Source organism: Buteo buteo, chromosome 1, assembly GCF_964188355.1.
Source record: "Buteo buteo chromosome 1, bButBut1.hap1.1, whole genome shotgun sequence".
In the NCBI taxonomy this organism is placed as follows: Eukaryota; Metazoa; Chordata; class Aves; order Accipitriformes; family Accipitridae; genus Buteo; species Buteo buteo.
In genome coordinates, this window is record NC_134171.1 from 6,487,899 (window position 1) to 6,511,497 (window position 23,599).

Consider the following 23,599-nt stretch of genomic DNA (forward strand, 5'->3'; position numbering starts at 1 on the left):
CCTTCAGTAAGCCACGGACACTGGAAGCGCGTCACTCTCTACAGGGCAGGGGTCAGGCAGGCTGCCCAAGAGAAAGAGGGGAATTGCATTGTCTGCCTCCTGCACTGTGCAGAGCTGGGGTTGCGTGGAGGATTTGAAGCTTGTGTGATGTTTTACTGAAAGCTGCTGGACTTAGTAAATACAGCTAAATTCTAAAAAGTGATCATTTAAAAAGCAATTTCATAAGATACCATTTAGTATCTCTCTTATTGCCTTCAGGTTGCAAGAAAGGTTTTTCTGAGCCTTGACGTGGGACCTGAAAGCCATCACACTGTTGGTTTACACCACTCAGACTGCGCTTTTCACTGGGTTAGTCTGTTTGTAGAGCCACCTGTGCTGAGCTGCTGCTCTCAGTAAATCTGCCCAACTGAAACTTTCTGTTGTGGGTTGTTGTGGTGTGGGATGGAGTAGAGACCAGGGCCTTCAAGCCTTGAATTCTGTCTGATTTGTCTTAGTTTTAGTTTTGCGAGTAAAAGAAGTAGGTTGGAAAGCCCTGAAAATAATGTAGTCTGCTCTATTTTTTTAAGGATTGGTGTTCTGTGGTTGGCTGCAATCTTGGATTTAGAATTTCCTGCTGATGATAAAGTTATAAATTTAAGTAATTAGCATCTGAGCTGTCGAATAGCTTAGTCCATCTTCTAACAGACAAGCTTAACTAGTTGCATGTACAAATAAAAGATGAGCAGGACCATGTAGGTGCCAATAACAGCTCGTTGGTCAGGAGTCTCAGGAACCTGAACTCAGAGGTCCATGGGGATTCTTAAGTTCAAAGTGTATATAGGGTCCTCATTCTGGTCCCCTTTCCTAATCTCTCCTGGTCTCTGAGGCTGATAATGCCTCTGCTTTCTTCAGTGGCTCTTTTTCGTCGCTCAGGAGTTACATACCTTTCTGTATGTTTCCAAGGACTCTTCCTGGCTTTCCTTAGCCCTTGATCGTCTGATGGAGTCTAAAGTCACACATTAATAACTGCTTTTCTCATTATTTACTTGGGTAGAGCGTGGGTTCAATCATAATTTACTTATGCTAACTGTTGATGACAGTTGTGAGCTGTTGTAAGCTGCCAACTGCAGACTGCTTGTATTGACCTACAGTGTAACCAGGGAGGTTTTCAAGCACTCTTTCCTATATATACTCTTTGCTGTGAGAATAACATGGCCAACACTGCAGCTTCTCTCTCATGTAAGACAAATAATGACTTCTCTCAGGACACCTAGTTCAGCAAACTAGGCATTGTAAGATCTCTTTGATATTTGTGCCAGTGTCAAACAGGGCTGTGCAAATATGGCCAGTGTCTTTCACAGTTACTAGTAGGGAACCCTTGCTCCATATGGTCACGTATGCCTCCTTTCCTTAGGGAGTCAGTCTAAGAAAACAATTAGACCTCCAGCAGATGGAAAGGCCACAATGCAGTACTCCACTTCTACGCAAGGAACAGACTAATTGAAGGGAAATAAGTGCCAATTTACTTGCTTCTGAAATAAGAGTTGCACTTTTGGAAGTCAGGAGATTAATAGCTCTGAAAATATGGTAAAAGCATGAGTTGACAGAACAGGGAGATGTTACTGGTTTTTTCAGTGATCATTCCCAAATCTGTACTTGAACTCCATGCTCTCCTCGCCCATCCACTGGAAAGTGGTTGCACAAACTACGTAGAATAGCTCTAAACAAAGTTTCTTGATATCAAACGTGAAAGATAAGATCCCAAAAGAAGTGTTCTTGCCACATGTTGGTGAAAAAATTATTAATCTGTGATGTAAATGCTGTGAATGAGACAGCAGATTCTCATCTGGCAGAAGTGACTCACAGCTCTAATTCAGGTAAGTGATATCCTATTTTCTAAGGTCATAAATAATGATTATTGTTCATGTGTTTCCTGATTGCCTTGTTCCTAGCCTTTCATATTTGTGCCAATAGTTATCTACATGCTAGACACTTTGAAATGCTAGGCACAGAGATCAATGACTTTATTTACCTTTTACTGTAAATATGTCTTTTTTTCATTTCTTAGTAGCAAAGGAATCCACACTGTGTGTAGTGGAAGCTAATTCTGCTCATCTGTTCCTCATTAAAACTACTAAAACAGTACAGTTCTAATTTGAGAAACAAATTAAGTCACAGATCTTTCTGTCACATCGGAGCAGAAAGACTTGCAGATCTGCATGGAGACCCCTTGGAGTCAGTGGTGTTTTATGCACGTATGAGGGTTCCTCTGTGAAGGCCTAACAGCACTAAATTTGACCCGTCTCCTCTTTCAGTAAACTTGCTTGCTGCTTGGCCTTATGAAAGAACTGCTGTATATCAAAAAGGCAAGTTAAAACTGTGTACATGTAGCAGAGCAGAAAAACAAGGTTAAAAATGCTGTTTTAAACTCAGCTTAAGTGAAGACTCCTGCATTTCAATTTTGGCTCTGTCCCTGGTTCACCAGGTCACCTGGATCAAGTACTTAATTCTTCCAAGGCCTCTTTTTTCATCTATAAATGGTGCAGAAGGGTACTGTGGCAGCTTTATCCTGCCCATGCTCTGCCGCTGAAGCAGACTGCTGCTACCAGTTTCCCCTCCTTTCTCCTGAAGGATACCATCCCTGGGACATCCTTGTGTCCCTGCATCTGCCATTCTCATTCACAGGCAAACAGATCAGCTTAAACTCTCCATAAGGGCATGCAAAATACTGTAACTTTTTTATAGTTTGTTTTCCTTTTTGTGACTTTTTATACTTTGGTGTCATGACTGGCTGCAGTATGTGAAAAATTTGTAGTGAGATCCTAGTGCAAGGTCTGTCTGAAAAAGGCCACAACTGGAACAGGACATCTCTTTCTGCATCCTGTGAAGTGAGCAGAAAGTTGTTTTCATGGTGGAAGGTTCTCATTTGAAATCTTGCAACAAAAGGGAGAAGCACTAAAGTCGCCTTGCATGCCTTGGACTCAGGCTGTGGTTTCAGTGGGGCACACTGGGAACACTAACATGTGGGAAGTTAACCCCACCACTGGCCTATGAGACATATCCTTGTCATATCTAACCTGCTAACTTGTCCAGGCATATTTCCATAAAGGTTGAGAGGCATTCAACTGAAATCAGTGTAAATCACCTGAATGCAACGCCTTGAGCTGCATCTCAAATTTACCACTTATCTGTGGAATCAGATTACAGTGTAAAACAGTTGTTTGAGCTAGTTAAGAGGACTATTACAGCTTAATTAAATTAAGGTCTTTTTTTCAGCATATCGCTCTTGGCCAGCACTGCCATCCAACAACATGGAAGCTGACAGTGTGCTTAACGGCTGTATTTATCAGCCAGAACACCAAGATGAAAGCACCAGGGTGAGGACTGAAAGATTTGGATTCTCTTTCCAGCCTTTCCACAAACTTCTCCTGTGATTTACAGCTTGCCAGGAATGTGGTGCCAGATGAGCTCTTCCAGCTGCAGCTTTTTTAACCTTAACATGTTATAGCCGCTGGTGGTTCTTCACATCCACTGGTGGAAATGACCTGAGGGAGGAGGTTACAGCCCTGTCAGCTCTGCTGGTGTCTTCCTAGCTGTACGTGTTTCCTATCCTGCTTATATTTTCAGAGCGAGGTGGTGAGCAGCTAGGCATAGTATCTTTTTAACCCTGACTAGCTGTAGCAGTTCTTGACTGTACCCTTGAACTGGGGATGAATGCAGGTATCACAAAAACAGGTCACAAAAAATTAATAAGAAACCATAAATAAGTACAGTGCCATAAATAAGTACAGTGCCATAAATCTTTCTGTGGGAAAGCTTTGGAAAAAGAGCAAGTGTTTCTCATCTCTAAATAAGCTACTGTCCTTTATTTCAAAGAGCTTGATTTACAGTTGAAAGCAGTGAAGTGCTATTTCAACCAGTTATTTCTGGCAGAGCAAAAGTTTAGGCATTGATTCCTGTTGAACTTTAAGAAAATTCTGTTTTGATTTCAGAGAGCTACAGCAAACTGCCTGCCCAGCTTTGCTCCTAGGTGTGCACTGGCAATCACTCCTGCTCCACGGTGGAAGGTTGGGTGTAGGCATAAATCTCAATTTCCACAAGTGACTGACATTCCCACAAGTCTTGAACACCTGCAGGAGCCTACCTTGCACAATGTGCTCAGTACCACTTGCCTCACAGTTGGGCTTCATTGTAGGAGTGATACTCAACAACACCAGGCAAAACCACAGACCCTTAGGTCACAGATCTTTTCTTCTTGCATTGACAGGCTCAGGTCCTTGCTATTTCTCTACTTGAGACATGAAAGTTTGAGATAAAACCACAATCTCAATGGGGGAATGTGAAAGAAGTGGTACTTTTTTTTTTTTTTTTTTTTCTCTCTGAGAGCTGTGGGGAAAACTGAAAATCTCTGTGTGTGGGAGGGAGGGGAGTTTTAAAAGAAACTTTTAAAATGAAGTAGGGTTTCTTAGAACTAACAATGAAACTGTTCACAGCAATGTTCTGAGCACTAACCTAAGAAACAGTAGAAATAAAGTTGTTTTCCCCAGAGCTAAGTGCTGTTTCCAAACCATCTTCATTATAAATTCAAGGTCCACAGGCTCAGCCACAGTTATCGATAATATGCTGTATGAGAAATATGTTGACTATGATACCTGCTGCTTGTAGCTAAGATTTTTCCTTCAAAATGTTTCTTCTGGAACTGCATTGTATCAGTGTCTATTGATGCTATTTCTGAGCCACAGTGGTAAAACCTTCCCTTTTGTAGTCAGCAGAAATTATGATTTTTGTTTCTCTTCACTCTTCCCTGTCAGTGATAAGTCAATGGTAAATAACACATTGAAGTACCATGGTATATATACAGGTTCTCCTCAGAGTGTTAATCAAAACTCTGAAGTCTCTATCCTCGCATTCATGCACAAATGAAGTCTGTGCCTTAAGAGCATGATGGGAGAAGCTGTGAGGGCTTTCAGCATCAGCACAGTTCTTTCCTACCCTGCCTTCAGCCTTCCTCAAATCCATCTATTGTGCTTGAAAAAAAGAAAAAAATCACTCTGCCTTGCTCAGCTTCACCCCAGTTTTGCTGCCTCTCTTCCTTTGCGCTCCCCATGTTGCTGCAACACCAGGAGACCAGTTGCATCACTGTCTGGTCAAATGAGTCACCAGGGCGAGGTAGTGTGTGACCACTGAAAGGAGGCTTCCCAGCAGCTTGCAAGATTTGGCTCTTTTGCTCACTTCTTAGAGGTCAATAGAAATTTTGGTGCTGTAGCTTCATGCAAGCCCAGCTCAAGGGACCGTGCAAGATGCACTCGGCTCGCATGGGTTTCTCTCCGACAGCACCTAGGCTCGCCTTCAGCAGCAACATCTGTGCATGCACCGAGGTTCCTGGGCCAAATAGCTCATGTTGGTGGTACCCATGATGCAGAGGCCTCGTGGCCCCTTGGGAAGGCACCTGTTGCACGCGTATTGCATGTAGCAGTCAAATTTGAATGTACGTCAGCAATTCCTTCACACGTGAGCTCCTTCCCTGCTCCATGCTGTCATGCTCAGGGTGGAAGAGGATGCCTGGGAAGCCAATGTGAAATCAAGACCATGATAGTGGGGTTGCATCCTACAAAGCAACGTCAGACATAAAGCCTACCCCTTCAGGTTTATATAAAGTCTGGGGTTTGGGACCCTCTGTCAATGGTCAGCAGTTAGTCCTCCTGGCATTTGTGTCTGTTTAAGCACTTACAGTTCTGTGATAGTTTTTGAAAACTCTCAGGATGAGTGTCTGTTCCCTGCTAAGTTATTTTATGTCACTCTGTGAGGTTATCTGCGCTCACAGCCTAAGCAAGCAGGTGCTATGTACTTGTTTCCTTATAATTGCCCTCAAAATGAGAGGGTTGTATGGAAGGGGCTTTGTTTTAAGAAAAACCTCTCTCAAACCTGGGGGAGAAGGTGATGCCAGCTGCTTTGCTGCCTGCCTTCTGGTTTGTTTACATCTCTTTTTATCCTTCTTTTTTCTAGCTTGGGAAATGAAGAAATCAGACCGCCCGCACCAGCCGCGCTAGTTCACGAGTGCTGGTGTGCCGACCCGAGCGCTGTGCTTGTGGTGAACGTGGTGTGCCGCCCAGCCTGAGCAGAGCCAGCGCGCTGCCTGCCACACAGCTGCAAACAGGGGGCTCGCCGGGTGCAGGGTACGTACACCAGTGCACAGCTTGCCTTTAATCTTTCCTCTCTGCACTCAAAACAGCAAGAAGCGTGAGTTGGTGGAGAAAAGGAGATTGAGACAACATCTGCCAGCTGGTGTCCATCTCGACCTCCACCATGTAGCCTTGTCCGCTCTCCAACGCTCATCTCATAGCTACGTCATCTTTCATTATGATCTTACTGCTCCATGTTAGTCCTGGCAACTAACTGGGTTAAGATTATCGGTCAGGTTTATGAACAAGCATGAAGGAAGCAAGGACAGACATACCACTACTGTTGGGGCAGTACTTGTTTGTTGGTGGATGTGCTGTTGAGGCAAATAAGTCTTTGGTTTTTTTCTTTTTTTAGCAATGTTTTATAGAGTATTCTGATGCTATTTGTTTAGGCAAACATAGGCAAGCAGGCATCTTTGTAGCATTACTGCAACGTTTGCTAATGGAGAGCAAGGATAATGCAATGGGAGCCCCCCAGTGAGATGGATTTGTAGTGTTTATGCTTCAGAATATGCTCATGTGGCATTTGACGAATACAAGAGACTTCAGAGGAGATCAGCAAATGGAAGCCTAAGCCAGTGTTGCCTAAGCAGTCTTGAAACTTAATAAATAAGCATCTATATCCTCTTGTAGGCACCTCAAAAAGGTGTTTAGTTTTGAGAACAGCTGACTACCTGCTGCTCAGTAGCACTAAAAATCAAAGACGATCCTAAGAAGAGATTTGGGTACAATGTGTTAGGCCTCCAGGTTTGAAACTTCTGGTCTTTAATCAATTTAAGGGTGGCTGAGGAAATCTGTAAAGGTCAGTGTCTACCATCTCTCCCTTGGGAGTGCTTGCTGCATAAGCCATGAGGATTTGTCTCTCTCTCCCCACTGAATGACACTTGGCTCTGACAATGAGGTGAGTCTGTCTTTGCTGCTTTCCTCTGTCCCCAGTAATGCCTGATGATATATGGGTTTCTGAAAATATTTGTGTCAGTATACACAGCCAAAACACATTTGTCTTATAGAAGATACGCTAAGTGCAGAGAATATTGCTATGCAAGCCTGTCTGTGTCCTTTGAATGCATTTGGAAGGATGATACTAGAATAATTTGCTGGAATTGCATGAATAAGCTAAATAAAGGTTTCTATTAAAGTACTGACTGCATATTGCCAAAGATAGGGAATTTTTATTCCCATTTTCCTTTCTTGCTGTGCTGGTATCAGCCAGGACCTTCATTATCATACCGGACAAGCCTTCATCTGTTTGAGGGGTGGAAAGGGGGATATATGTACAATGTAGGTTGGTGACCATGCATGGACCGGTGCAGCCTCCATGGGCATACAGGGGACAGAGCCCATGTGGCCAAACGAGGTGGGAGGGCCGGGCCTGTAAATCTGTGTCCAGCTGCACAGAGAAGTTATCAGGAGACAAAACAGGTCATGGGTTTGCTGGCCAATTGTGTACTCTTGTCCCGGGACCAATATGAGTAACATACCTCGGTTTGATTGAGGGAGAAGTCACTCTGTGCACACCCTGTGGTACAAGCCTGGAAAGAGCAGTTTCCACAGAGCAGCCGATGTGCTCTAGATTCACACCATCGCTCACCTCGTAGGTCCATGCCCTACAGCTGCTTTCTGCTCTCGGATCAGGTCAAACTGCATATCCACCTTCACTTTTGCAGATATCACCAACTTCCTGTTCCTCTCAATGGAATAAAGCCTTGCATTACTTCTAGAGATGCTGGGAAGAAAGGGAAACATAGTTGAAAGTTCATTTTTTCCCCCGATATCTTCTAGCCTGCACTATTCCAAGTAACCTTGTGTCTTTCCGTTCTCTTTCCAGGTACCTGTGACTCTCATCCACTGGTGAAAATGCTGAGAACAGCTGGAGGAACAAGGACATTTTGATTGCCCCATGCTGTAGACTGCCTAATTCTTAATTACACTGTCTTGTGTAAGCTTTGCCAAACTCAACAGTTGTGCCAATGCTAGATCTCTCTCAAAATTGGAAATTGTTTCTATTGTGTTTCATTTTTCAAGAAAATGAGTGAACCCATAAGAATTCCCTCCATTTCCCTCTGCGGGATGTAACTTCAGTCATTTCACCGCTCCTAAGAGTAAACTAACTCCCTGCTGAGTTATTCATGACCCCTTCTCAGCTAGGCTGATGTATATCTGATCGCTTCCTGAGCCTGCTGTGAGGAATAAATCAAGCGTCTCCCTTCACGCTTGAGGGCTGGCACATCACAGAATTTCTCTGGGACTCTACAAAGCCAAAGAAAAATCAACACAAGCCAGAATCTGTCCCATATCCCAGATGAGTGTCTCAGCTTTTTGGCTCTCAAACCAACTCTCCTCATTGTGCCTCTGAGCCCTGATGCTCTTCTTTATTCCACCTCCTAAAACTCATTTTTTCCATCCTGCTCATACATAATAAATTGTGATGAGCCAGGATATAGCATGCTGCAGTACATCACCGTCTGATTGTATCACTGTCCCTGGGGCTTTCTCGCTCTTCCCTTCTTACTGCTCTGCTATACTGGGTTGTGTCTACAGTAAATTTACAGAGTGTAAATAGTTGGGGCTAGTATCCAGCTTCTCTGTGCTCTGGGGTGGAGTAACACCCTTGGGAGCAAAAAGAACTGGGGGACAGCTTGCCTCACGACTGTGCAGGGCTGATGGGAGTAAAATGTTTGTTCTCAGTCATTAAAGTTATCTTACAGAGGGGTCATAACCTGAGCACTGCAGCAGACAGTCAAGTGCTGCATCGAGATCGAACCCTCCAGGGTATCAATCTGCCTGCTACTACTTTTGCTTTTATAGAATTCCTTTGATGCGCAGCGGCTTATAAAATGCATGAGGTTTGAAAGACATCAGCACCGAGAGGTTTTAAGCCAGATGAGTCCCCTCTCTGTGAATATGCAGGCACCTTGTAGGTGCTGGGTGAAGGAAGAGAGCTTTGCAATGTTGTGCTCAAAGCCAGGAGTCCTGAAGGATGATTTTGAGTGACAGTTGTGCTCAAGAAGCAAGAAAACTGGTGTTAAGGAAGGTGGAAAGCACCTGGTGGAGGAAGGGGATAAAAGTTAGAGGTGGGAAAGAGGGACTAGAGAGGGAAAGAGTAGAAAAAGGAGAGCTGTGGCCAAGCCTTGAGTCTGAAAGGCAAAGTTTACGCTGGAGAGTGACATTGGTCAAATGCTGATGATGGGTTTGGGGAGGCAGCTGTGACAGAGAGCTCAGACAGACAGACAGGCATCTGCCAGCCTGGCCCTGCCTGAGGAGTTAGGAAATTAACCTTGTCAGTCTTCAGGGCTTCAGAGGAAGAACTCCCTGAAAAAAATTCCAAGCTTTTTTGAACATTTTCATGAAAATACAGTGATGCTAACGTGTTTGGGGCTGGGAAATCAAAGTCTGAGCTTTTTCTGAGCAACACACTCAAGTACAAGCCTAGCCAGGGGAAAACCCAGGCTCAAATTCCTTCTGCATTTCATTTGAGCCAATGTGGGATGTATAGGTTCAGGGTAGCTGTTAGGTCTTTACCCCAGGACTGGCTCTGGAGGTGGCCCCATGCGGCCATGATCCAGATATCTCCGTGTAGCCCCTCACCTTTGCTTTGGAGGAGATGGAGACTCTCCGTGACGGCTCACATGGAGTGAGGACGTGCAGTGGCACCTCCACGTGGCTGCAGAGCACATCCCAAAACTGGCAGGATTCTCTGCAGCAGGTACCAAAGAGAAATAATAGAGTATCCCTGAAGTGCCATGAGACATCCAGAGATAAGCAGATCCTCTGGAGGACAGGCTCCTTGGGTTAAATTATGTGTTTGGTACCTTCCTGTCCCTTGTGGGCTCTTCTTAGACTCTCCAGAGGACCCCAGAATTTCTGCTGTCACCACCAAGGGTTATTTTTACAGCACTTCTTCCACTTGAGTCAAAATTCCACACGTTAGCCCCTAGTTTTTCAAAAGTTAATCTGAATTACTACCACCAGGACTAGAGCAGTGGGGCTAATGACCTGCTCACATTGATCTTCTCAGCCTAAAGCGGAGGCAGCCAGGCTGGGCTAGCTCTGAAAACCACCTTTTTGATCTTCCTAGTTGGAACCGAGGAAGGCTGGTGTGTTGCAGATGGGTTGGGGGTTTCCACAGGCCACAACTTGCATGCTCTGCGCAGGCAGACTCCCTGCCGCTCCAGAGCACAGAGGACAGGGATATAAACGGAATAAATCCAATTGTGTTACACATTTGGCTCAGAAAAGCAGGCAAGTTTGGGTAAAATCTTTTATGAAACAACTGGAAAAGCGGACAAAACCTCTGGCTCAAGGTCCTGCCCCCAGCTGCACCCAAAGTTTTCGCAGCCACAGCGACACTGCTGTTGCCGAGAAAACAACCCTCCTCGGTTTGTGGTGATAAACAAGTGACACAAAAAGCGGGGAAAATGTCATAGTTTTGCAAACCTTCCAAGCCTACATGCATGCATGTGCTGGTTCTGCAGAGGGCAGCAGCTCTTTGCAGCTGCAGAGGATGCTGCTGCCGCATCCAGCAGCCGTGCAGGGGTCTGCATTCAGCTAAAACCTGCGTGTAGATGTAGGAACTCCTTTCCCTATGGCTATACCACCATCCCGGGGCCAACCCCTGCTGTGTCACACTGTCCCAGTGTAAATTTGGGACTGCAAAGTGGATAATGTGAATTTTCTGTGGTTCCTTTTTCCCCCTCCAGGCTCCCAAAACAGGTTAGAGGGGTAAAGGCTTTGTGTAAAAGGGTAATTATTCACGGGGAAATGAATTCTCGTGAAACATATAAGGTGTTAGCAAGTAAGAACGGTGCTTTAACCAAAATAACCGTGTGTTTTCTGTGAGGCTTTGTTATGGGTAATATGAAGGGAGCAGCAGAGCATAGAGGGCACCAGGCACCAGCCCTTTCCCAGGTGGGTGGGAGGGCTGGGGGGAGAGTTCAACCTCCCATCCCAAGGGTGAAGGGGGTGTTTTCATGGTGCTTGCAGGGGGAAAAAGGGTTTCTGTGGTTTTAGACAGTGATTTATTTATTCACATTTTCATGAGCTCAGTTATAATGTGTGCTTCTTAAGGAGAAGTGTCTTTATCAAACCCATATATTGAAGTTTCACTTTTGTTTAAAAAATTATGCTGTGGCAATATGCTGTTTCTTTGTGCTTCCCAGCCTGGTGATTGTGAAAAGTGGGGTTTTAAACTCATTTCTCGAGCTAGCCCAGCAGTTCCTACTGGGTTAGAAGCCAGTTCTTTAATCTTTTTATTTCAGCCTGGATTGCAAAGGGCCTTTTGTCTGCAGAATCCCCCCCCCCATTCTCAGAGAGAGCAGCGCCGCTGAGATGAGATCAGACACATGGGCTGCAAATGAGGCAGTAATCTAGTTTTTGCAATTGCCAATGTTTTTAAATTGTTTGAGACCCCATATGTATATTCCTTCTGGATTCAGAGGCAGGGAGGTGAGGCAGGTGGGGAGAGGCAGAATGGAAGAGGGGAGCGGGTTTGTGCACCAGCTCAGAGTCCCACTCTTCAGCCCAAGGGAGAAATCTTTGTGTTTCAGTGAATATTCTGCAGACAAAAAGCAAGTGAGGGATTTTGACTTATAAAAGGGAAAAAACCCCACATCTTTTCTTTTTATCAGAATTTCACTTTACCAGTGTAGTCAAAGTTACAAGCCTGGGTAGTGAGCAGCTGAGCAGGTGGCGATTGAATAGACAGTCCATCCTCTAACAGAAAAATTTTATTGAGTACATGCACAACTAGGCAAAGCAAAGCGGTGATGTCCAGGTTCTGAAAACAAGATCTCACCAGTCCGTTGGCCAGGCGTCCTGGGAGTCTTGGGAACCCAGAGATAGCTGCTGCAAAGGTCCATGTGGATTCAGCTCCTTTAAGTCCAAGGTGATTACAGGGTTTTTCATTCTGCTCATCTTTTATCGTCTTTCCAAGTCTTTGAGGCTGGTAACACCTCTGCCATCTTCAGTGGATGCTTTTCCTTCCTCAGGCGTTAACGTTCCCTTCTCTTTCCTTCCAAAGACATTGTCCTTGGCTTTCCTTAGCCCCTTCACCTCTGCTTAAGGAGTCTTAAATCACACAGGAGCAACTTCTTCACATTAGCATTTGGGGGTGGGGGGGTTCAAAGAAAACTTACTTATGCTAACTCTTGCTTTTTTACTATGCGGGTGATCAAATACTGGAACAAGTTTGCCCAGAGAGGTTGTGGAGTCTCCATCTGTGGAGATTGTCGAAGCCCAACTGGAGACAGTCCTGGGCAATCTGCTCTAGGTGACCCTGCTTAAGCAGGTGGGGTTGGACTAGATGATCTCAAGAGGTCCCTTCCAACTTCAACCATTCTGTGTTTCATGCCAAGCGCAGGCTGTTTGGCCTGTCCTCTCCTCCCGGATGGCCCTCTTCTAACAGAGAAGGCCATCCCTCACATCAAGGTCTGGTATGGCATGTGTCCCCACCGCTCAACGCCTACTGGGTTGCAGCCAACAGCGGAGCTAAAAGTTCTTCTTGGTGGCAAACACAGAGGCCAACCCAGTCTTGCCCTTGACTATGGTAGGATTTTCTTGGCCAGCCGCAGTCCTTTCTCCTGATTGTCAATGTAGAGCTTTACCTGCCTGATCCAGTAACAAGTCGCTACCATGGCAAAGCACACGCAGATTTGCATTAGCACTATAACTACAATGGGGTGCAGCAGCATGTTGAAGATGCCGGTGGCCGTGGGGGACCAGCCAAAGAAAATTTCCCACCAGTGGTGTTCTCCCACCCTCTTAATTCGTTCCATTACCTGTTTTATAACATTGCCATCATGATGTACGGTTATTAGGATCTTTTTAGCTTCTGTCTTGGCATTTTCTAACAGCTGCTGTAAATCCGCATGCTCTAACATTTCTTTTACAAGCGACAAATCCATACCGATGGGGGTCGGGGTTATACTACGGTACAGGGTATAGTTTGTGATTAGCAACTGCCTAGTAAACACGGGCGGTTTATACACAAAATCACAGCCTCTAATAGTAGCTACATTGCAAGCACACATATTTGAATCATTAAACGCGGTCTGATTATAAAATTCATTAATTTGCACGTGTTTACACCTCGTTCTAAAACACACGCACCCCTTCCCTACGTACACTAACACGGTTTTATCGCTGCTCTGGGGGTTGATCTCAAAATGACACACCCCTTCTTTGGTGTCAAAGCAAACATCGCTCGCCTTAAGGGCATCATCTTCGCATATGAATCCCAGCCCCCTTTCCAAAATGCAGGCTTCCAAATCTACCGATTGCCATTTCCCGCGAGACACCCTCGCCCACATGCGGTGGTCCAAGGGGTAGACCACAGACCCATTTGTGTTAACGCCCAGCGCCACGATGGGGTAGACCTTTTCGATGCGAGCCTCTGCCACAGTCAGGACGTGGGCGATGACTGCGTTGAGGACCTGGTCGTGGGTGAAGTTGACAAGCCTCCACCAGGCTTGGAGCTGCCGCTCCTTCTCTGTGGCCGCATCCCACACAATCTTTCGGATCTCAGTGGGGAGGATGCCGTTGTCGCCATCTCTCAGGATACCTGCAACAACACTCTGCACCCACATCTGGGCCTGGATGCAACTAAGAGCAAGAGAGACGTTACTTTGTTCGATGCCCAGTGCTCGCAACAGCACCTGATGGTCTTTCTCACTTATTTGTTCCCAGGTGGGCAACACCTCTGACACGAGCCACTGCCCCATCCCAAGGCTGGCCAGGGATGAATTTAGGGGGTTGAGGAGGCCCTGCACGCCTGAGGTGACAGCCTCCAGCTTGTTGGCCAAGACCTCAACATTCATGCTGTTGAGGACCCCCAGCCCGGCGCCTCCTCCTCCCAGTGCCGTGGCCAGCAGGTCTCTTCTGGCCCGGGTCCCCTGGATGGAGCGGCTGTGGAGCCATGCCTGCCAGCCAGTGTTGAGGGTGGACAGGAAGGGGGTACAGTGTGGTCTGACGGATGAGATGTTAACGGTGGACAGGGACAACACCACCTTCTTCAGTGATCGGACAGGCCCGGTCAACAGCTCTTGGATGTGATTTTGCTTGACTACATAAGGGCCTATTTTGGAAACAAAAGGTTGCAAGACGGAAATGATAGTAAACTCTTTTTTAAATCCTTCAGGGCCTCCTATCCACCACTTTCCTCCAAGCTCGGGGGACATTTTGACGCTCAGGTTTCCTTGACACCATACCTGGAGGTTTATGACCAGGTGTGGACAGTCCCTGTAGTCCTGATTATACCATGAAGCCTCCGCACCTAATTCGGATCTATGAAACATTTTGCTCTCCCGGAGGCAGTTTACTGGCACGACCCACTTGAAGCCGTTAGGGGCACCAATAGTCACGGTGGTACCATTGATTTGCATCGGATCAGTTATACTTTCCTGGGAGTATTTAATTTCCAATTTTACCTGGTTGCCAACTTCAGCGTATTGGGCTGCATGCCAGGCCAAAAAATGGCACTTCGCGATCTTAACAGCAGCAAAGGAGCTCATCGCGGTGTTAATCTTGAATTTAAAGGACAGCCCCATGCTGTTCTGGGCCCAGAGGCAGACCACAAAGACTGGCTGGACCAAGGTAAAATTGCACCAACAGTCCAATTTTTCTGTGGCACAGGTTTGTCTCTGATTCTTTTTAGCTTTTACTTCAGTTACGGAGATTTGAGTTACCTGTTGGTGAGTGGATCCATTAATTACCCTGCACCCTACCTTTATTTCTTGTCCCACCTTCCCCAGCAGCTGCGGGAGTCTGTTTGTGCTATCCCAGTTCCACTCGTTTTCCAAGTACACCTCTGTCCCGTGCATAACCACCGTTAACAAATTTAAGCCTTTGTTAGACTTTAAACCCATGCTTCCCGTGTATTTCATGTGAGCTTGAGACCAGGGCCAATCGGTCTCAATTTTTGTGTACCTCCTAACCCTGTGCTGGGCTGTGGCCCATGTTTCGGGGTGCCTTTCTAAGTGGGAACGACTGACTCTTTGTCTGAGATGCTGATGGATTGGTTGGGCATGTTGGGTGCTCAGCGCTATGCACATACCAGAAAGCAAAGCAAATCCTGCAACCAGAAATTTGAAAGCATTTTCCCCGCAGCGCAAACAGGGCTGATGATGCCACGAAGTTCGCCCTTCCCGCCGGTCACAATTGCCTTCCATTTTCCTTTATCTGCAAAACATAAGCAAGACGGGCTTTCCAGCCCCGTTAATTTCCCTTCCATGCTTTTAATTGCGAAGAATGGAGCCACTTTTCCTGCCTTTTCACCCCCTTTCTGATTTCTACCTGGTACATGGAGGGGCTGGCCTTGTTCACAACCCTAACGGGCCCCATCCATTGGGATTCCAGCACCTGGTTCTTCTCTCTAACCCCCCGATACGTTACCAGGTCCCCCATGTTCCACTCCACGGGGCGCAGCAGTGCTCCCAGCTGCTTATCTATCTTGGGGATGTTGGTCTCCTGCACCAAGGAGAGCTGGTGGTACGTAGCCGACACTGTCCTCAGGAGGTCCTGGACCCACCTGTCCATCAGCACGCGGGGCTGCAGTTCATCCGGCGGCTCCCCTCTTTGCCACCAGTGTCCCGGCAGCTTCAGGTCTCTTGCAGGAGGCAGCTTTTGGGGAGAAGGCGCTTGAGACGCCATGGCCCCCCGTAAGGCCAGCAGGACCAGTGGGAGCTTCCTATCCCAGTCCTTCCTTTGCTGGTTCACGAGCTTCCTCAGTGCCGTCTTCAGCGGTTGGTTGGGCCCCTCCTCCGAGCTGGGCTTCTGGAAATGCCCCGTGATGTGAAGTTTCTGCTTGATGCCCAGGGCTTGGCACACCCCTTTCGTGACTTCTCCGATGAAGCGCTGGCCGAGGTCCGAGTAGATCTCCTTGGGGGTGCCCCACCGTGAGAAGACATGCTCTACCAGGATCTTCGCGGTTGTGCCGGCTGTGTTGTTTCGAGCTGGAAACGCTTCCACCCACTTGGTGAAGTTATCGCTGATCACTAGGCAATACCTGTTCCCTTGGGCCGTCTGGGGCAAAGGGCCGATAAACTCAATCTGCAACTTGCTCCACGGCCCAGAAATCCTCTGGTGGCCCAGGAGGGCTTTGGCCGTTTTGGCGTCGGGATTGTTGGCCGCGCACGTCAGGCAGTTGCTGACATACCTCTCCACGTCCTCTCTCATTTCGGGCCACCACCCGGCACCCTGCAACCTCACCATGGTCTTGTCTGTCCCCAGGTGCCCCTGCTCGTGAGCCAGGGCCACCAGCTCCGTCCGGACGAGTTCGGGCACCACCCAGACCGGGAAATCCGTCCCCTCCTTCCGCGCCAGGACTAACCCCGAGACATCCTTCCACACCTTGCACCCTTTATACTCCCTGCGCCGCGCTAACTCCTGGATGCTGGGATCTTGTGCCTGCAAGCCCAGCAGGTCCACGCTCTCCCAGTGTCGGCTGGGAGCCACCGACGCGGAGCCGTTCTCCACGAGCTTGCTGGCCTTCCACATCAGCCCTTCCTTCGCGCCCTGCTTGGCTTTGGCGTCTGCCTCCTTGTTCCACTTGGCTTCCTCCGTTCCCTTCTTGTGGGCCTTGACCTTAACGATCTGGGCTGGGGGCACCCTCTGCTCCGCCAGCCTCGCAAGGTACAGCAGCTTTTTGGCGTAGGTGATGGGCTTGCCGTCGGCGGACTGCATGTCCCTCTCCCTCCAGAGCGGCAGCCACTCCAGCACCGCCCGCACCACCCAACCCGAGTCCGAAAATATGGCCAGCGGCCGGTCTGCCGGCGTGTTTTCCAGGGCGGCCGTCACGGCCACCAGCTCGGCGGCCTGGATGGAGTGCGGCAGGCACTTCCCCTTCACCACCTCCCCGGTGCCCCGGTTGACGGCAGCGTAGCCCGTGTAGGACACCCCTTCCTCGTGGTAGTTGGACCCGTCGACAAACCACACAACGTAGCCTTTCTCCTTGGCCTCCTCCAGGCTGAGGCTGCTCTCAAAAAGGGGTGCCCGCCGCGGCTTGGGCTCGGCTGGGGGACCCCCCGGCTCCTCCCTGTCCCTCTCTCCACTAATTACCACCCTGAAGGCGCCAGACGAGGGCTCCCCGACCTCCCCGGGGACCTCCTTGTCGGTCAACGCCAACACCCAGTTGGCCATCCTGGGGCAGCGCGGGGGACCCTCGTCCCCCTTGCCTGACAAGAGGTACCTCGCCGGGGCACGGGAGGTCTTCAGCAGCGCCGGGGACGACCCCACCAGGTACTCCCAGTGCTGCAGGGCCCAGGTCAAGGCTAAAACCTCCCTCTCGTAGTCGGTGAACTGCTGCTCGGCCGGCGTCAGGAGGCGCGAGGTGTGGGCAATGGGAAGGAGGTGGGCACCCTGCTGCTGGCTCAGGGTGGCCCGCAGCCCCTTCCCCGTGCTGACCAGCTGCAGGACGTAGGGTCTGTCCCGCCGGGGATGGGCCAGCGTGGGGGCTTGTGCCACGCTCTCCTTTAAGATTTTCACCGCCTCGTCCTGCTCTGGTCCCCATTGCCAGGGGACGTCCTTCTTCAGGAGGTGGCAGAGGGGGGCAGCTTTCTCCGCATAACCCTCAACAAACTCCCGGGAGAACCTCAGGAGAGCCAGGAAGGACCTCAGGGTGGTGGCATCGGCCGGCGCCGACACCTTCTGTATCAGCTCGACCCTCTGCTTCTCCAGAGAGAGCCCGTCCTCCCCCAGGGTCACCCCCATGTAGGATACCTCCTTCCAGCACAGCTGAGCCTTCATGGGGCTGATCCTGAAGCCTGTCTTCTGGACAGCCTCCAGCACCTCCGCCAGCACCTCCAGGTTCTCCTCCTTCGTCCGGGTGTGGATGAGGACGTCGCCGGCGCAGGACAGCACGCTGTCCCGGTGACCGAGCTTCTCCCACATCCTCGCCACGTGCACGTGGCAGACGGCGGGGGCGTTGTGAAAGCCCGGGGGGACCCTGGCAAAGGCAAATTGCCGCCCTCGAAAGGTGAAGGCAAACTTGTGCCAGGAGTCGGGGTGCAAGGGGATGGCGAAGGACGGGCTGGTCAAGCTGAGCACCGAGAACCACTCGGACCCCCGGGAGATGGCTGCCATGATGTTGGGGTACTTGGCCACCGCGGAGGTCCGCAGTGGGGTGACACGGTTCAGGGCGCTGAAGTCGACCGTCAGCCTCCACGTTTTCCCGTCAGCTTTCCGCAGGGGCCACACCGGGGCGTTGCTGGTACTCTGCTGCTCCACCAGCACCCCCTGCTCCAACAAGGTTTTGACTGTGTCCCACAAGCCGTCCTCAGCCTCAGACGGGTATCGGGGCTGTGGCTGAGGAGGGGGATCTGGCCCTTTGACTGCCACGACAGCATCGATCTGCCCACAGTCTAGCTTGTTCCTTGCCCAGACCTGGGGGAATTGCTCTGTGACCCGTTTCACCCGGGGCTCCCACTGAGGGTGGACCAGGAGCTCGGGGGCTTTCACCGCCATCACCCTGTGGCTTGCCGGGATGACGGGTACATCGCTTTGGGGGCAGCGTAATAGCGCTTGGTTTGCCAGGTCCACCACCACCCCCATCTTTGTCAGCGCAGAGATTGCCAAAATCCCTGGCTTTCCCTTAATTTCCATTTTCCCAAATTTTTCAGACCCTTTGGCAGTCCCAATTTCAAAGGGTACGGGCCCTGTGAACGGCACTGAGGATTTTTGGCCGTTCGGCCCTGTCAATTCAATAATTTCGCAAGTTTGGAAGAGCCCGGCTTCGCCGGGGGTCATACTCAGAATAGAATAAGAGGCACCAGTATCAATTAACATCACTTGTCCAAGCACCCCTCCTCCAATAGTTGTATCAACTATCAGGCGCCCCCATGAATCGGTCTTAATCGGTGCCACAAAAAGGGGCGATGCGGGTGCCTGGCAGCCCTATTGCTGAGCCTTAGACCCCGGGTCAATCGGGTTGGAGCTGCTGTGCTTTTTGGCCTCGTGCAGGGCCAGTTTTCGGAAGAGCTCCGCATCCGGCAAGCCATCGATGTCCTCCTGCTTCTCGTATTTTATCAAGCGCTTCCTCAGCTCAGCCCGCCAAGCGTTGGACTTCTGAAACCTCAGCCCCTGCTGGTTCTCTTTCCCCAAACCACCCTTGCCATCGAGATCTTTTCGGTTGTCTCCTTGCATTTTTCTCATCCCCACATTTTGGAAGGACATGGCTGAGGTTTTCCCTTTCTTCCCCCCCAGCATGTACCCTGGGAACGCCTGCTTTTGCAGCTCAAAATTCTGGGTCAGGATCTGCTCTAGCTCTGCCAGCGGCTTTCTGGCCGCATCCCCACCAGCAATCACCCGCAACGGGGGCGTCAGCCCCACCACCAGCGGCTCCTTGAATTCGGGCCTGTCAAAATTGAGGGGGGACTCCTTTGAGCCAGGCAGCCCGGCCATCTGGTAGAGCATCTTCTTACGGTTAACATAGGCGTCCGGCCGCTCCTCGGGGTTTTGCTTCTCCTGGTGGAAGAGCACTAAGGGGTTGACCTCTGGGAAGAACACCTTCAGCACGGCCAACTGGACATCCCTGATGTCCTGCACATTGCCCATCTGCACGTCCCCCGGCAGCACCGCAAAATCGTCCGGTTTCATGCACTTTCTCACAATATCTATCAGGTCACTCACCGAGTTGCCACTCTGGCACCTGGGCAGCCGCTGAGCCCTGGACAGCCAGTTGACCGCTGTCTCCTTTGTCAACGGCCCCAGCATCTTCCCCACCGTCTTGAGCTGCTCAGGGGTAAACCAGAGCACGGCCCTGTTGGTGTCTATGGCCTGGAGCGGGGCATGGCCGACCGGCTCATCGGGGGGGCTCTTTTTTATTTTGGAAGCCTCCACCTCCCCTCCTTGCAGCTGGCACATCTCCTCCCGCAGAGGAGCGTAGGGGGATGGCCTGGTGGGGCCGTTGGCACCCCACACATCATCCTCGTAGTCGTAGTGAGGCGGGTGCGGGTCCAGGGAGTCCTCCCCCTCCCCGTTCCCAAACCGGCTCCTCTTGCCTTGGATGGCAGCCACGATGCCCCTTGACACCCCCAGCTCCGCCTGCAGCTCCTGGATCTTGGCATGGCACACCTTGTGATCGGGGCCAGCGCCCCGGTCCCTCTGGACGTCCTGCAGGACCGCCCGCACCGCGCTCTGCGCATCGTGGGTCTCCCCGATCCACTTGCCAACCTCCTTCTCTAGCTCCTCCGTTTTCAGCTTCTCGTAACCCAGCTTGCTCTCCAGCCGGGTGATCTCCACCGCGCTCCGCAGAGAGTCCCCGCACAAACCCTGCACCTCTGCCTGCAGGTTGTCCACCTGCATTTTGAGCTCACCCTTAGCCTGCTCCAACTTCTGCACGCTCTCAAGAGCCTCCTTCAGCAATTTGGACAACTCCCTGCCCACCATCAACAAACCCTGCAAAGCCGCTCGCTTCTTGCACTTGTTTGTGGGTTTGGGTTTTTTGGTCTCCTCCGCCCAGCTCTCCCACTGCTGGCACAGCTGCTGGTACGCCTCCGGGCCCTGGAACGACCCCGGAGACCAAACTGGGGGGAGACACTTCTGGAGCACAAACTGCTCCAGCTTCCAGTTGCTAACGATGTCGGTCATCATGGTGAGGGGAACGAGATCAGAGACAGCTCCGTCTCAGGGCAAAACTACCATCACACCAGCACCACCCGCGGAGGAAGGCTGCGACCCACCCCTCCGAAAAACCTCCCCGGGGGGATGCCAAGCGTGGTAGCAAGGGAAGGGGAAGGTGGGGACGGGTGGCCGCGGCCGAGCGGACCGCCGCCGCGACCCGCCGGCTCCCGGGGAAGGGGACGGGGAAGGGGTGCGGGAAGAGGCAAAGCGAAGCAGAGGCGTAGTACGACCCCAATAATAAGATCTCACCAATCCTTGGCTGGATGTCCTGGCAGACCCGGGCACCTGGAGACGGTTGCTGCAGAGCTCCCGTAGATTCGACACCTTTAAAGTCAAGGTGGTTGCGAGGTCTGGCTCCGGTGGATTTTTATACCCCTGGCAGGTTGTTGTTTGGCCTCTTGCTTACGTCCTCGGTGGCTTGTCCGCCTGCAGGTGCCGCATCCCTCCCCCTGCCTTCCCAAGGACACTTTCCTTGTCTTTCCTTATCCTCTTTGGCACTGATTAGGGAGGCTGGCATCACATGGCAGCAGCTGCTCTGCCCCTTATCTGTTTTGGCAGGGCCCAGAATTAGTCACAGCTTGCTTATGCTACCCTCTGCTTACACCAAGTGCCCTGAAGAGGGAGAGCTGGAGCCTGTCCCCTCAGCATCCATCCTCCCAAAGTCCCCCCAAGGCCTCCTCGCTTGCTGCGCACACCGTCAGCACCTGGATTTTGGGGGGGGAGATCGCACAGGGGGCTCACACCTGACACCTGTAACACACACAGTTCCCCAAAGCTCCCCCTCCAAGCACAGGCTGCTTGCTGGGGAGAGACGAGATGGCAGGAAAATTCATACAATTTGTAGTTTAGGTCCATTTTGGCTTCTGGACTTCAAAAGCAGCTTTTTTCCATGCCGCACACCAGCCCACTGCACGCTGGCGTATACCTTGGGGGCATCCCGCGACATGGCAGGAGCCTCAACTGTGAAATTGCATCAGCTGAAGTACAGCTGTAAATCTGCACCTGCAGAGGCAGACAGACCCCCCCCAACCTCGCCCTACAAACCACATCTTAGCTCAGAGCAGTTTAGAAAAGAAAACTTGACCCACTTGATTTTGTTTCTGCTATTACACTAAGAAAAAGGTAGTGCTCGGTGAAAACGCTATCATTTTCATTGCTGCTTTTCCCCCTAACAAAATACTCCAGAAGCTACACCCTTCCCTGGAATAAAATCATTTAAAAAAATTTTAAAAGCAAAAAATTGTTCACCCGTGGCTGCTTGACTCCTGGGGAGTTTCCATCCAGCAGCCCATTATCCCCAGTAGGCCCTTATTTCTAGGTCCTGCAGTACTGGCTGTGTTGGACCAGGCTTCAGGCTGAGCAGTCCTCCCTGATCCCCAAAATCAGCCCTTGTATCCCAGAAAGCACAGCAGGAACAGATTTTTCCTTATTTTTTATGACAACTGTTCCTCCAGCCTGGCATTTACAGCCCAGCTGCAATTACCTCTGCTGCAACATGGGAGTTTAGCAGAGATAAAAACCCCAGAGAGGTCTTGCTTCTTGTCTGTAGACCACTTTCTCCTGCCCCATTGCTTTGCTCCAACCCCCTGAGAGCAAATACTTTGCTGTAAGAAACCCAACATAGGGAGAAAATTAGAAGTTGAAAATGTAACAAAGCTGGTGAAAGCACGGGGAATTAGTGTCGGTGTGGTGACGTGCCTGAAATGTGGGCTGAGAAAAAGAAGAGGGGCTATTTCCCCCTGGGGTGTGCGAGGAGGAGACCCACAGGGAGAGCACCAAGATGGGGCAGGGAGGTGGCTGGGCTGGGGACCGGGATGGTTGTCTTTCTTTTCAGAAAAAGAATAAATTCCCCCTAGGAATTGAGCAGCCGAATAACACTAATACACTAAAACTCAGCAGTGTCCCAAATCTTGCCCCGGCTGTGAGCCAAACACTCGTGATGAGGAGCCGCTGTACCCCAGCAAGGTCACCAGCAGATCTTGCTTGTACTAACAGATAGTTCAACTAACACCCTTTTTTCCTCCCCTATTTTCTTCCCAGAACAGCAGCCCCAAACAATGTGGGGCTGTTATAAACAGCACCTGCTCGCCTGCACATTCCCACAGTGCTTTTATTTTTGTCGGCGATATGCTGCCAGACAAAGGCGTTCCATCTCCAAAATGTTTTCTTGTAGGAGCACCATCCAGTCCTGAGAACAGCTTGGCTGCCAGTAAATAGCTCAACGGCATATAAACAGCAGCTTAAAAAAAAAATTTGAAAATGAATCCCTCTTCCAGCACACACGCTATGCTTTTACACTGCAAATATTCCTTTTTCTTTCCATAGGAGACACCCTATAGGTAAAAGCACTGCAGGCAAGCATCCCTAAAGCTGCGATAGTGGCCTGGGGAATCCTCCCAAGCCAAAATACCTGCTTAGACAACCCAGTGTCACCCAGTGTACCCTACCCTGTGTCCAAGGTTGCAATGGTGACACAAGCCACCTCTGGGAGCACTTTGGTCTTGGCCAGGAGGCCAGAAGATGCTCCAGGTGACAGCAGCAGTGAGAAAAGGGGGATGCAGCCGTTGCAGCACTCAGGGACATCGAGCTCAGCTCACCGACTTCACCGCGGGGATAAAGGGAAAATTCTTGCAGTGGCATTTCTCATATTAAGCAAACCCACTCCCCTCCTCCCCCAAAAAAGAGGTGCCTACACCCAGTTCTGGAGAGGTCCCAATGTGGGAGCGAGGGGAAAGGCAAGCAGGAGGTAAGGAGGGGAGAAGCCGGGGGCTCAGCTCTGAAAACGAGCTCTTGAAAGCACTGAAATGCATTTGAAAGCACTGAAA

At 50.2% G+C, this 23,599-nt stretch overlaps 1 protein-coding gene and 1 long non-coding RNA gene across 2 annotated transcripts; one reads left to right on the forward strand and one right to left on the reverse strand.

The window, feature by feature from the left end:
• Positions 1-409: 409 nt before the first annotated feature.
• Positions 410-8,557, forward strand: LOC142041151 (uncharacterized). The gene is made up of 3 exons (XR_012653373.1): positions 410-3,356; positions 5,986-6,155; positions 7,990-8,557. It is a non-coding gene; the product is annotated as an uncharacterized LOC142041151 (long non-coding RNA).
• Positions 8,558-11,869: 3,312 nt separating this feature from the next.
• Positions 11,870-21,214, reverse strand: LOC142041218 (uncharacterized). Its single transcript, XM_075049910.1, has 2 exons — positions 21,024-21,214; positions 11,870-15,335 (listed from the first exon to the last, which is right to left on the reverse strand). The coding sequence occupies exon 2, from the start codon at positions 15,323-15,325 to the stop codon at positions 12,701-12,703; it is 2,625 nt and encodes an 874-aa protein (XP_074906011.1). The 5' UTR covers positions 15,326-15,335; positions 21,024-21,214; the 3' UTR covers positions 11,870-12,700.
• Between the last annotated feature and the right edge of the window lie 2,385 nt (positions 21,215-23,599).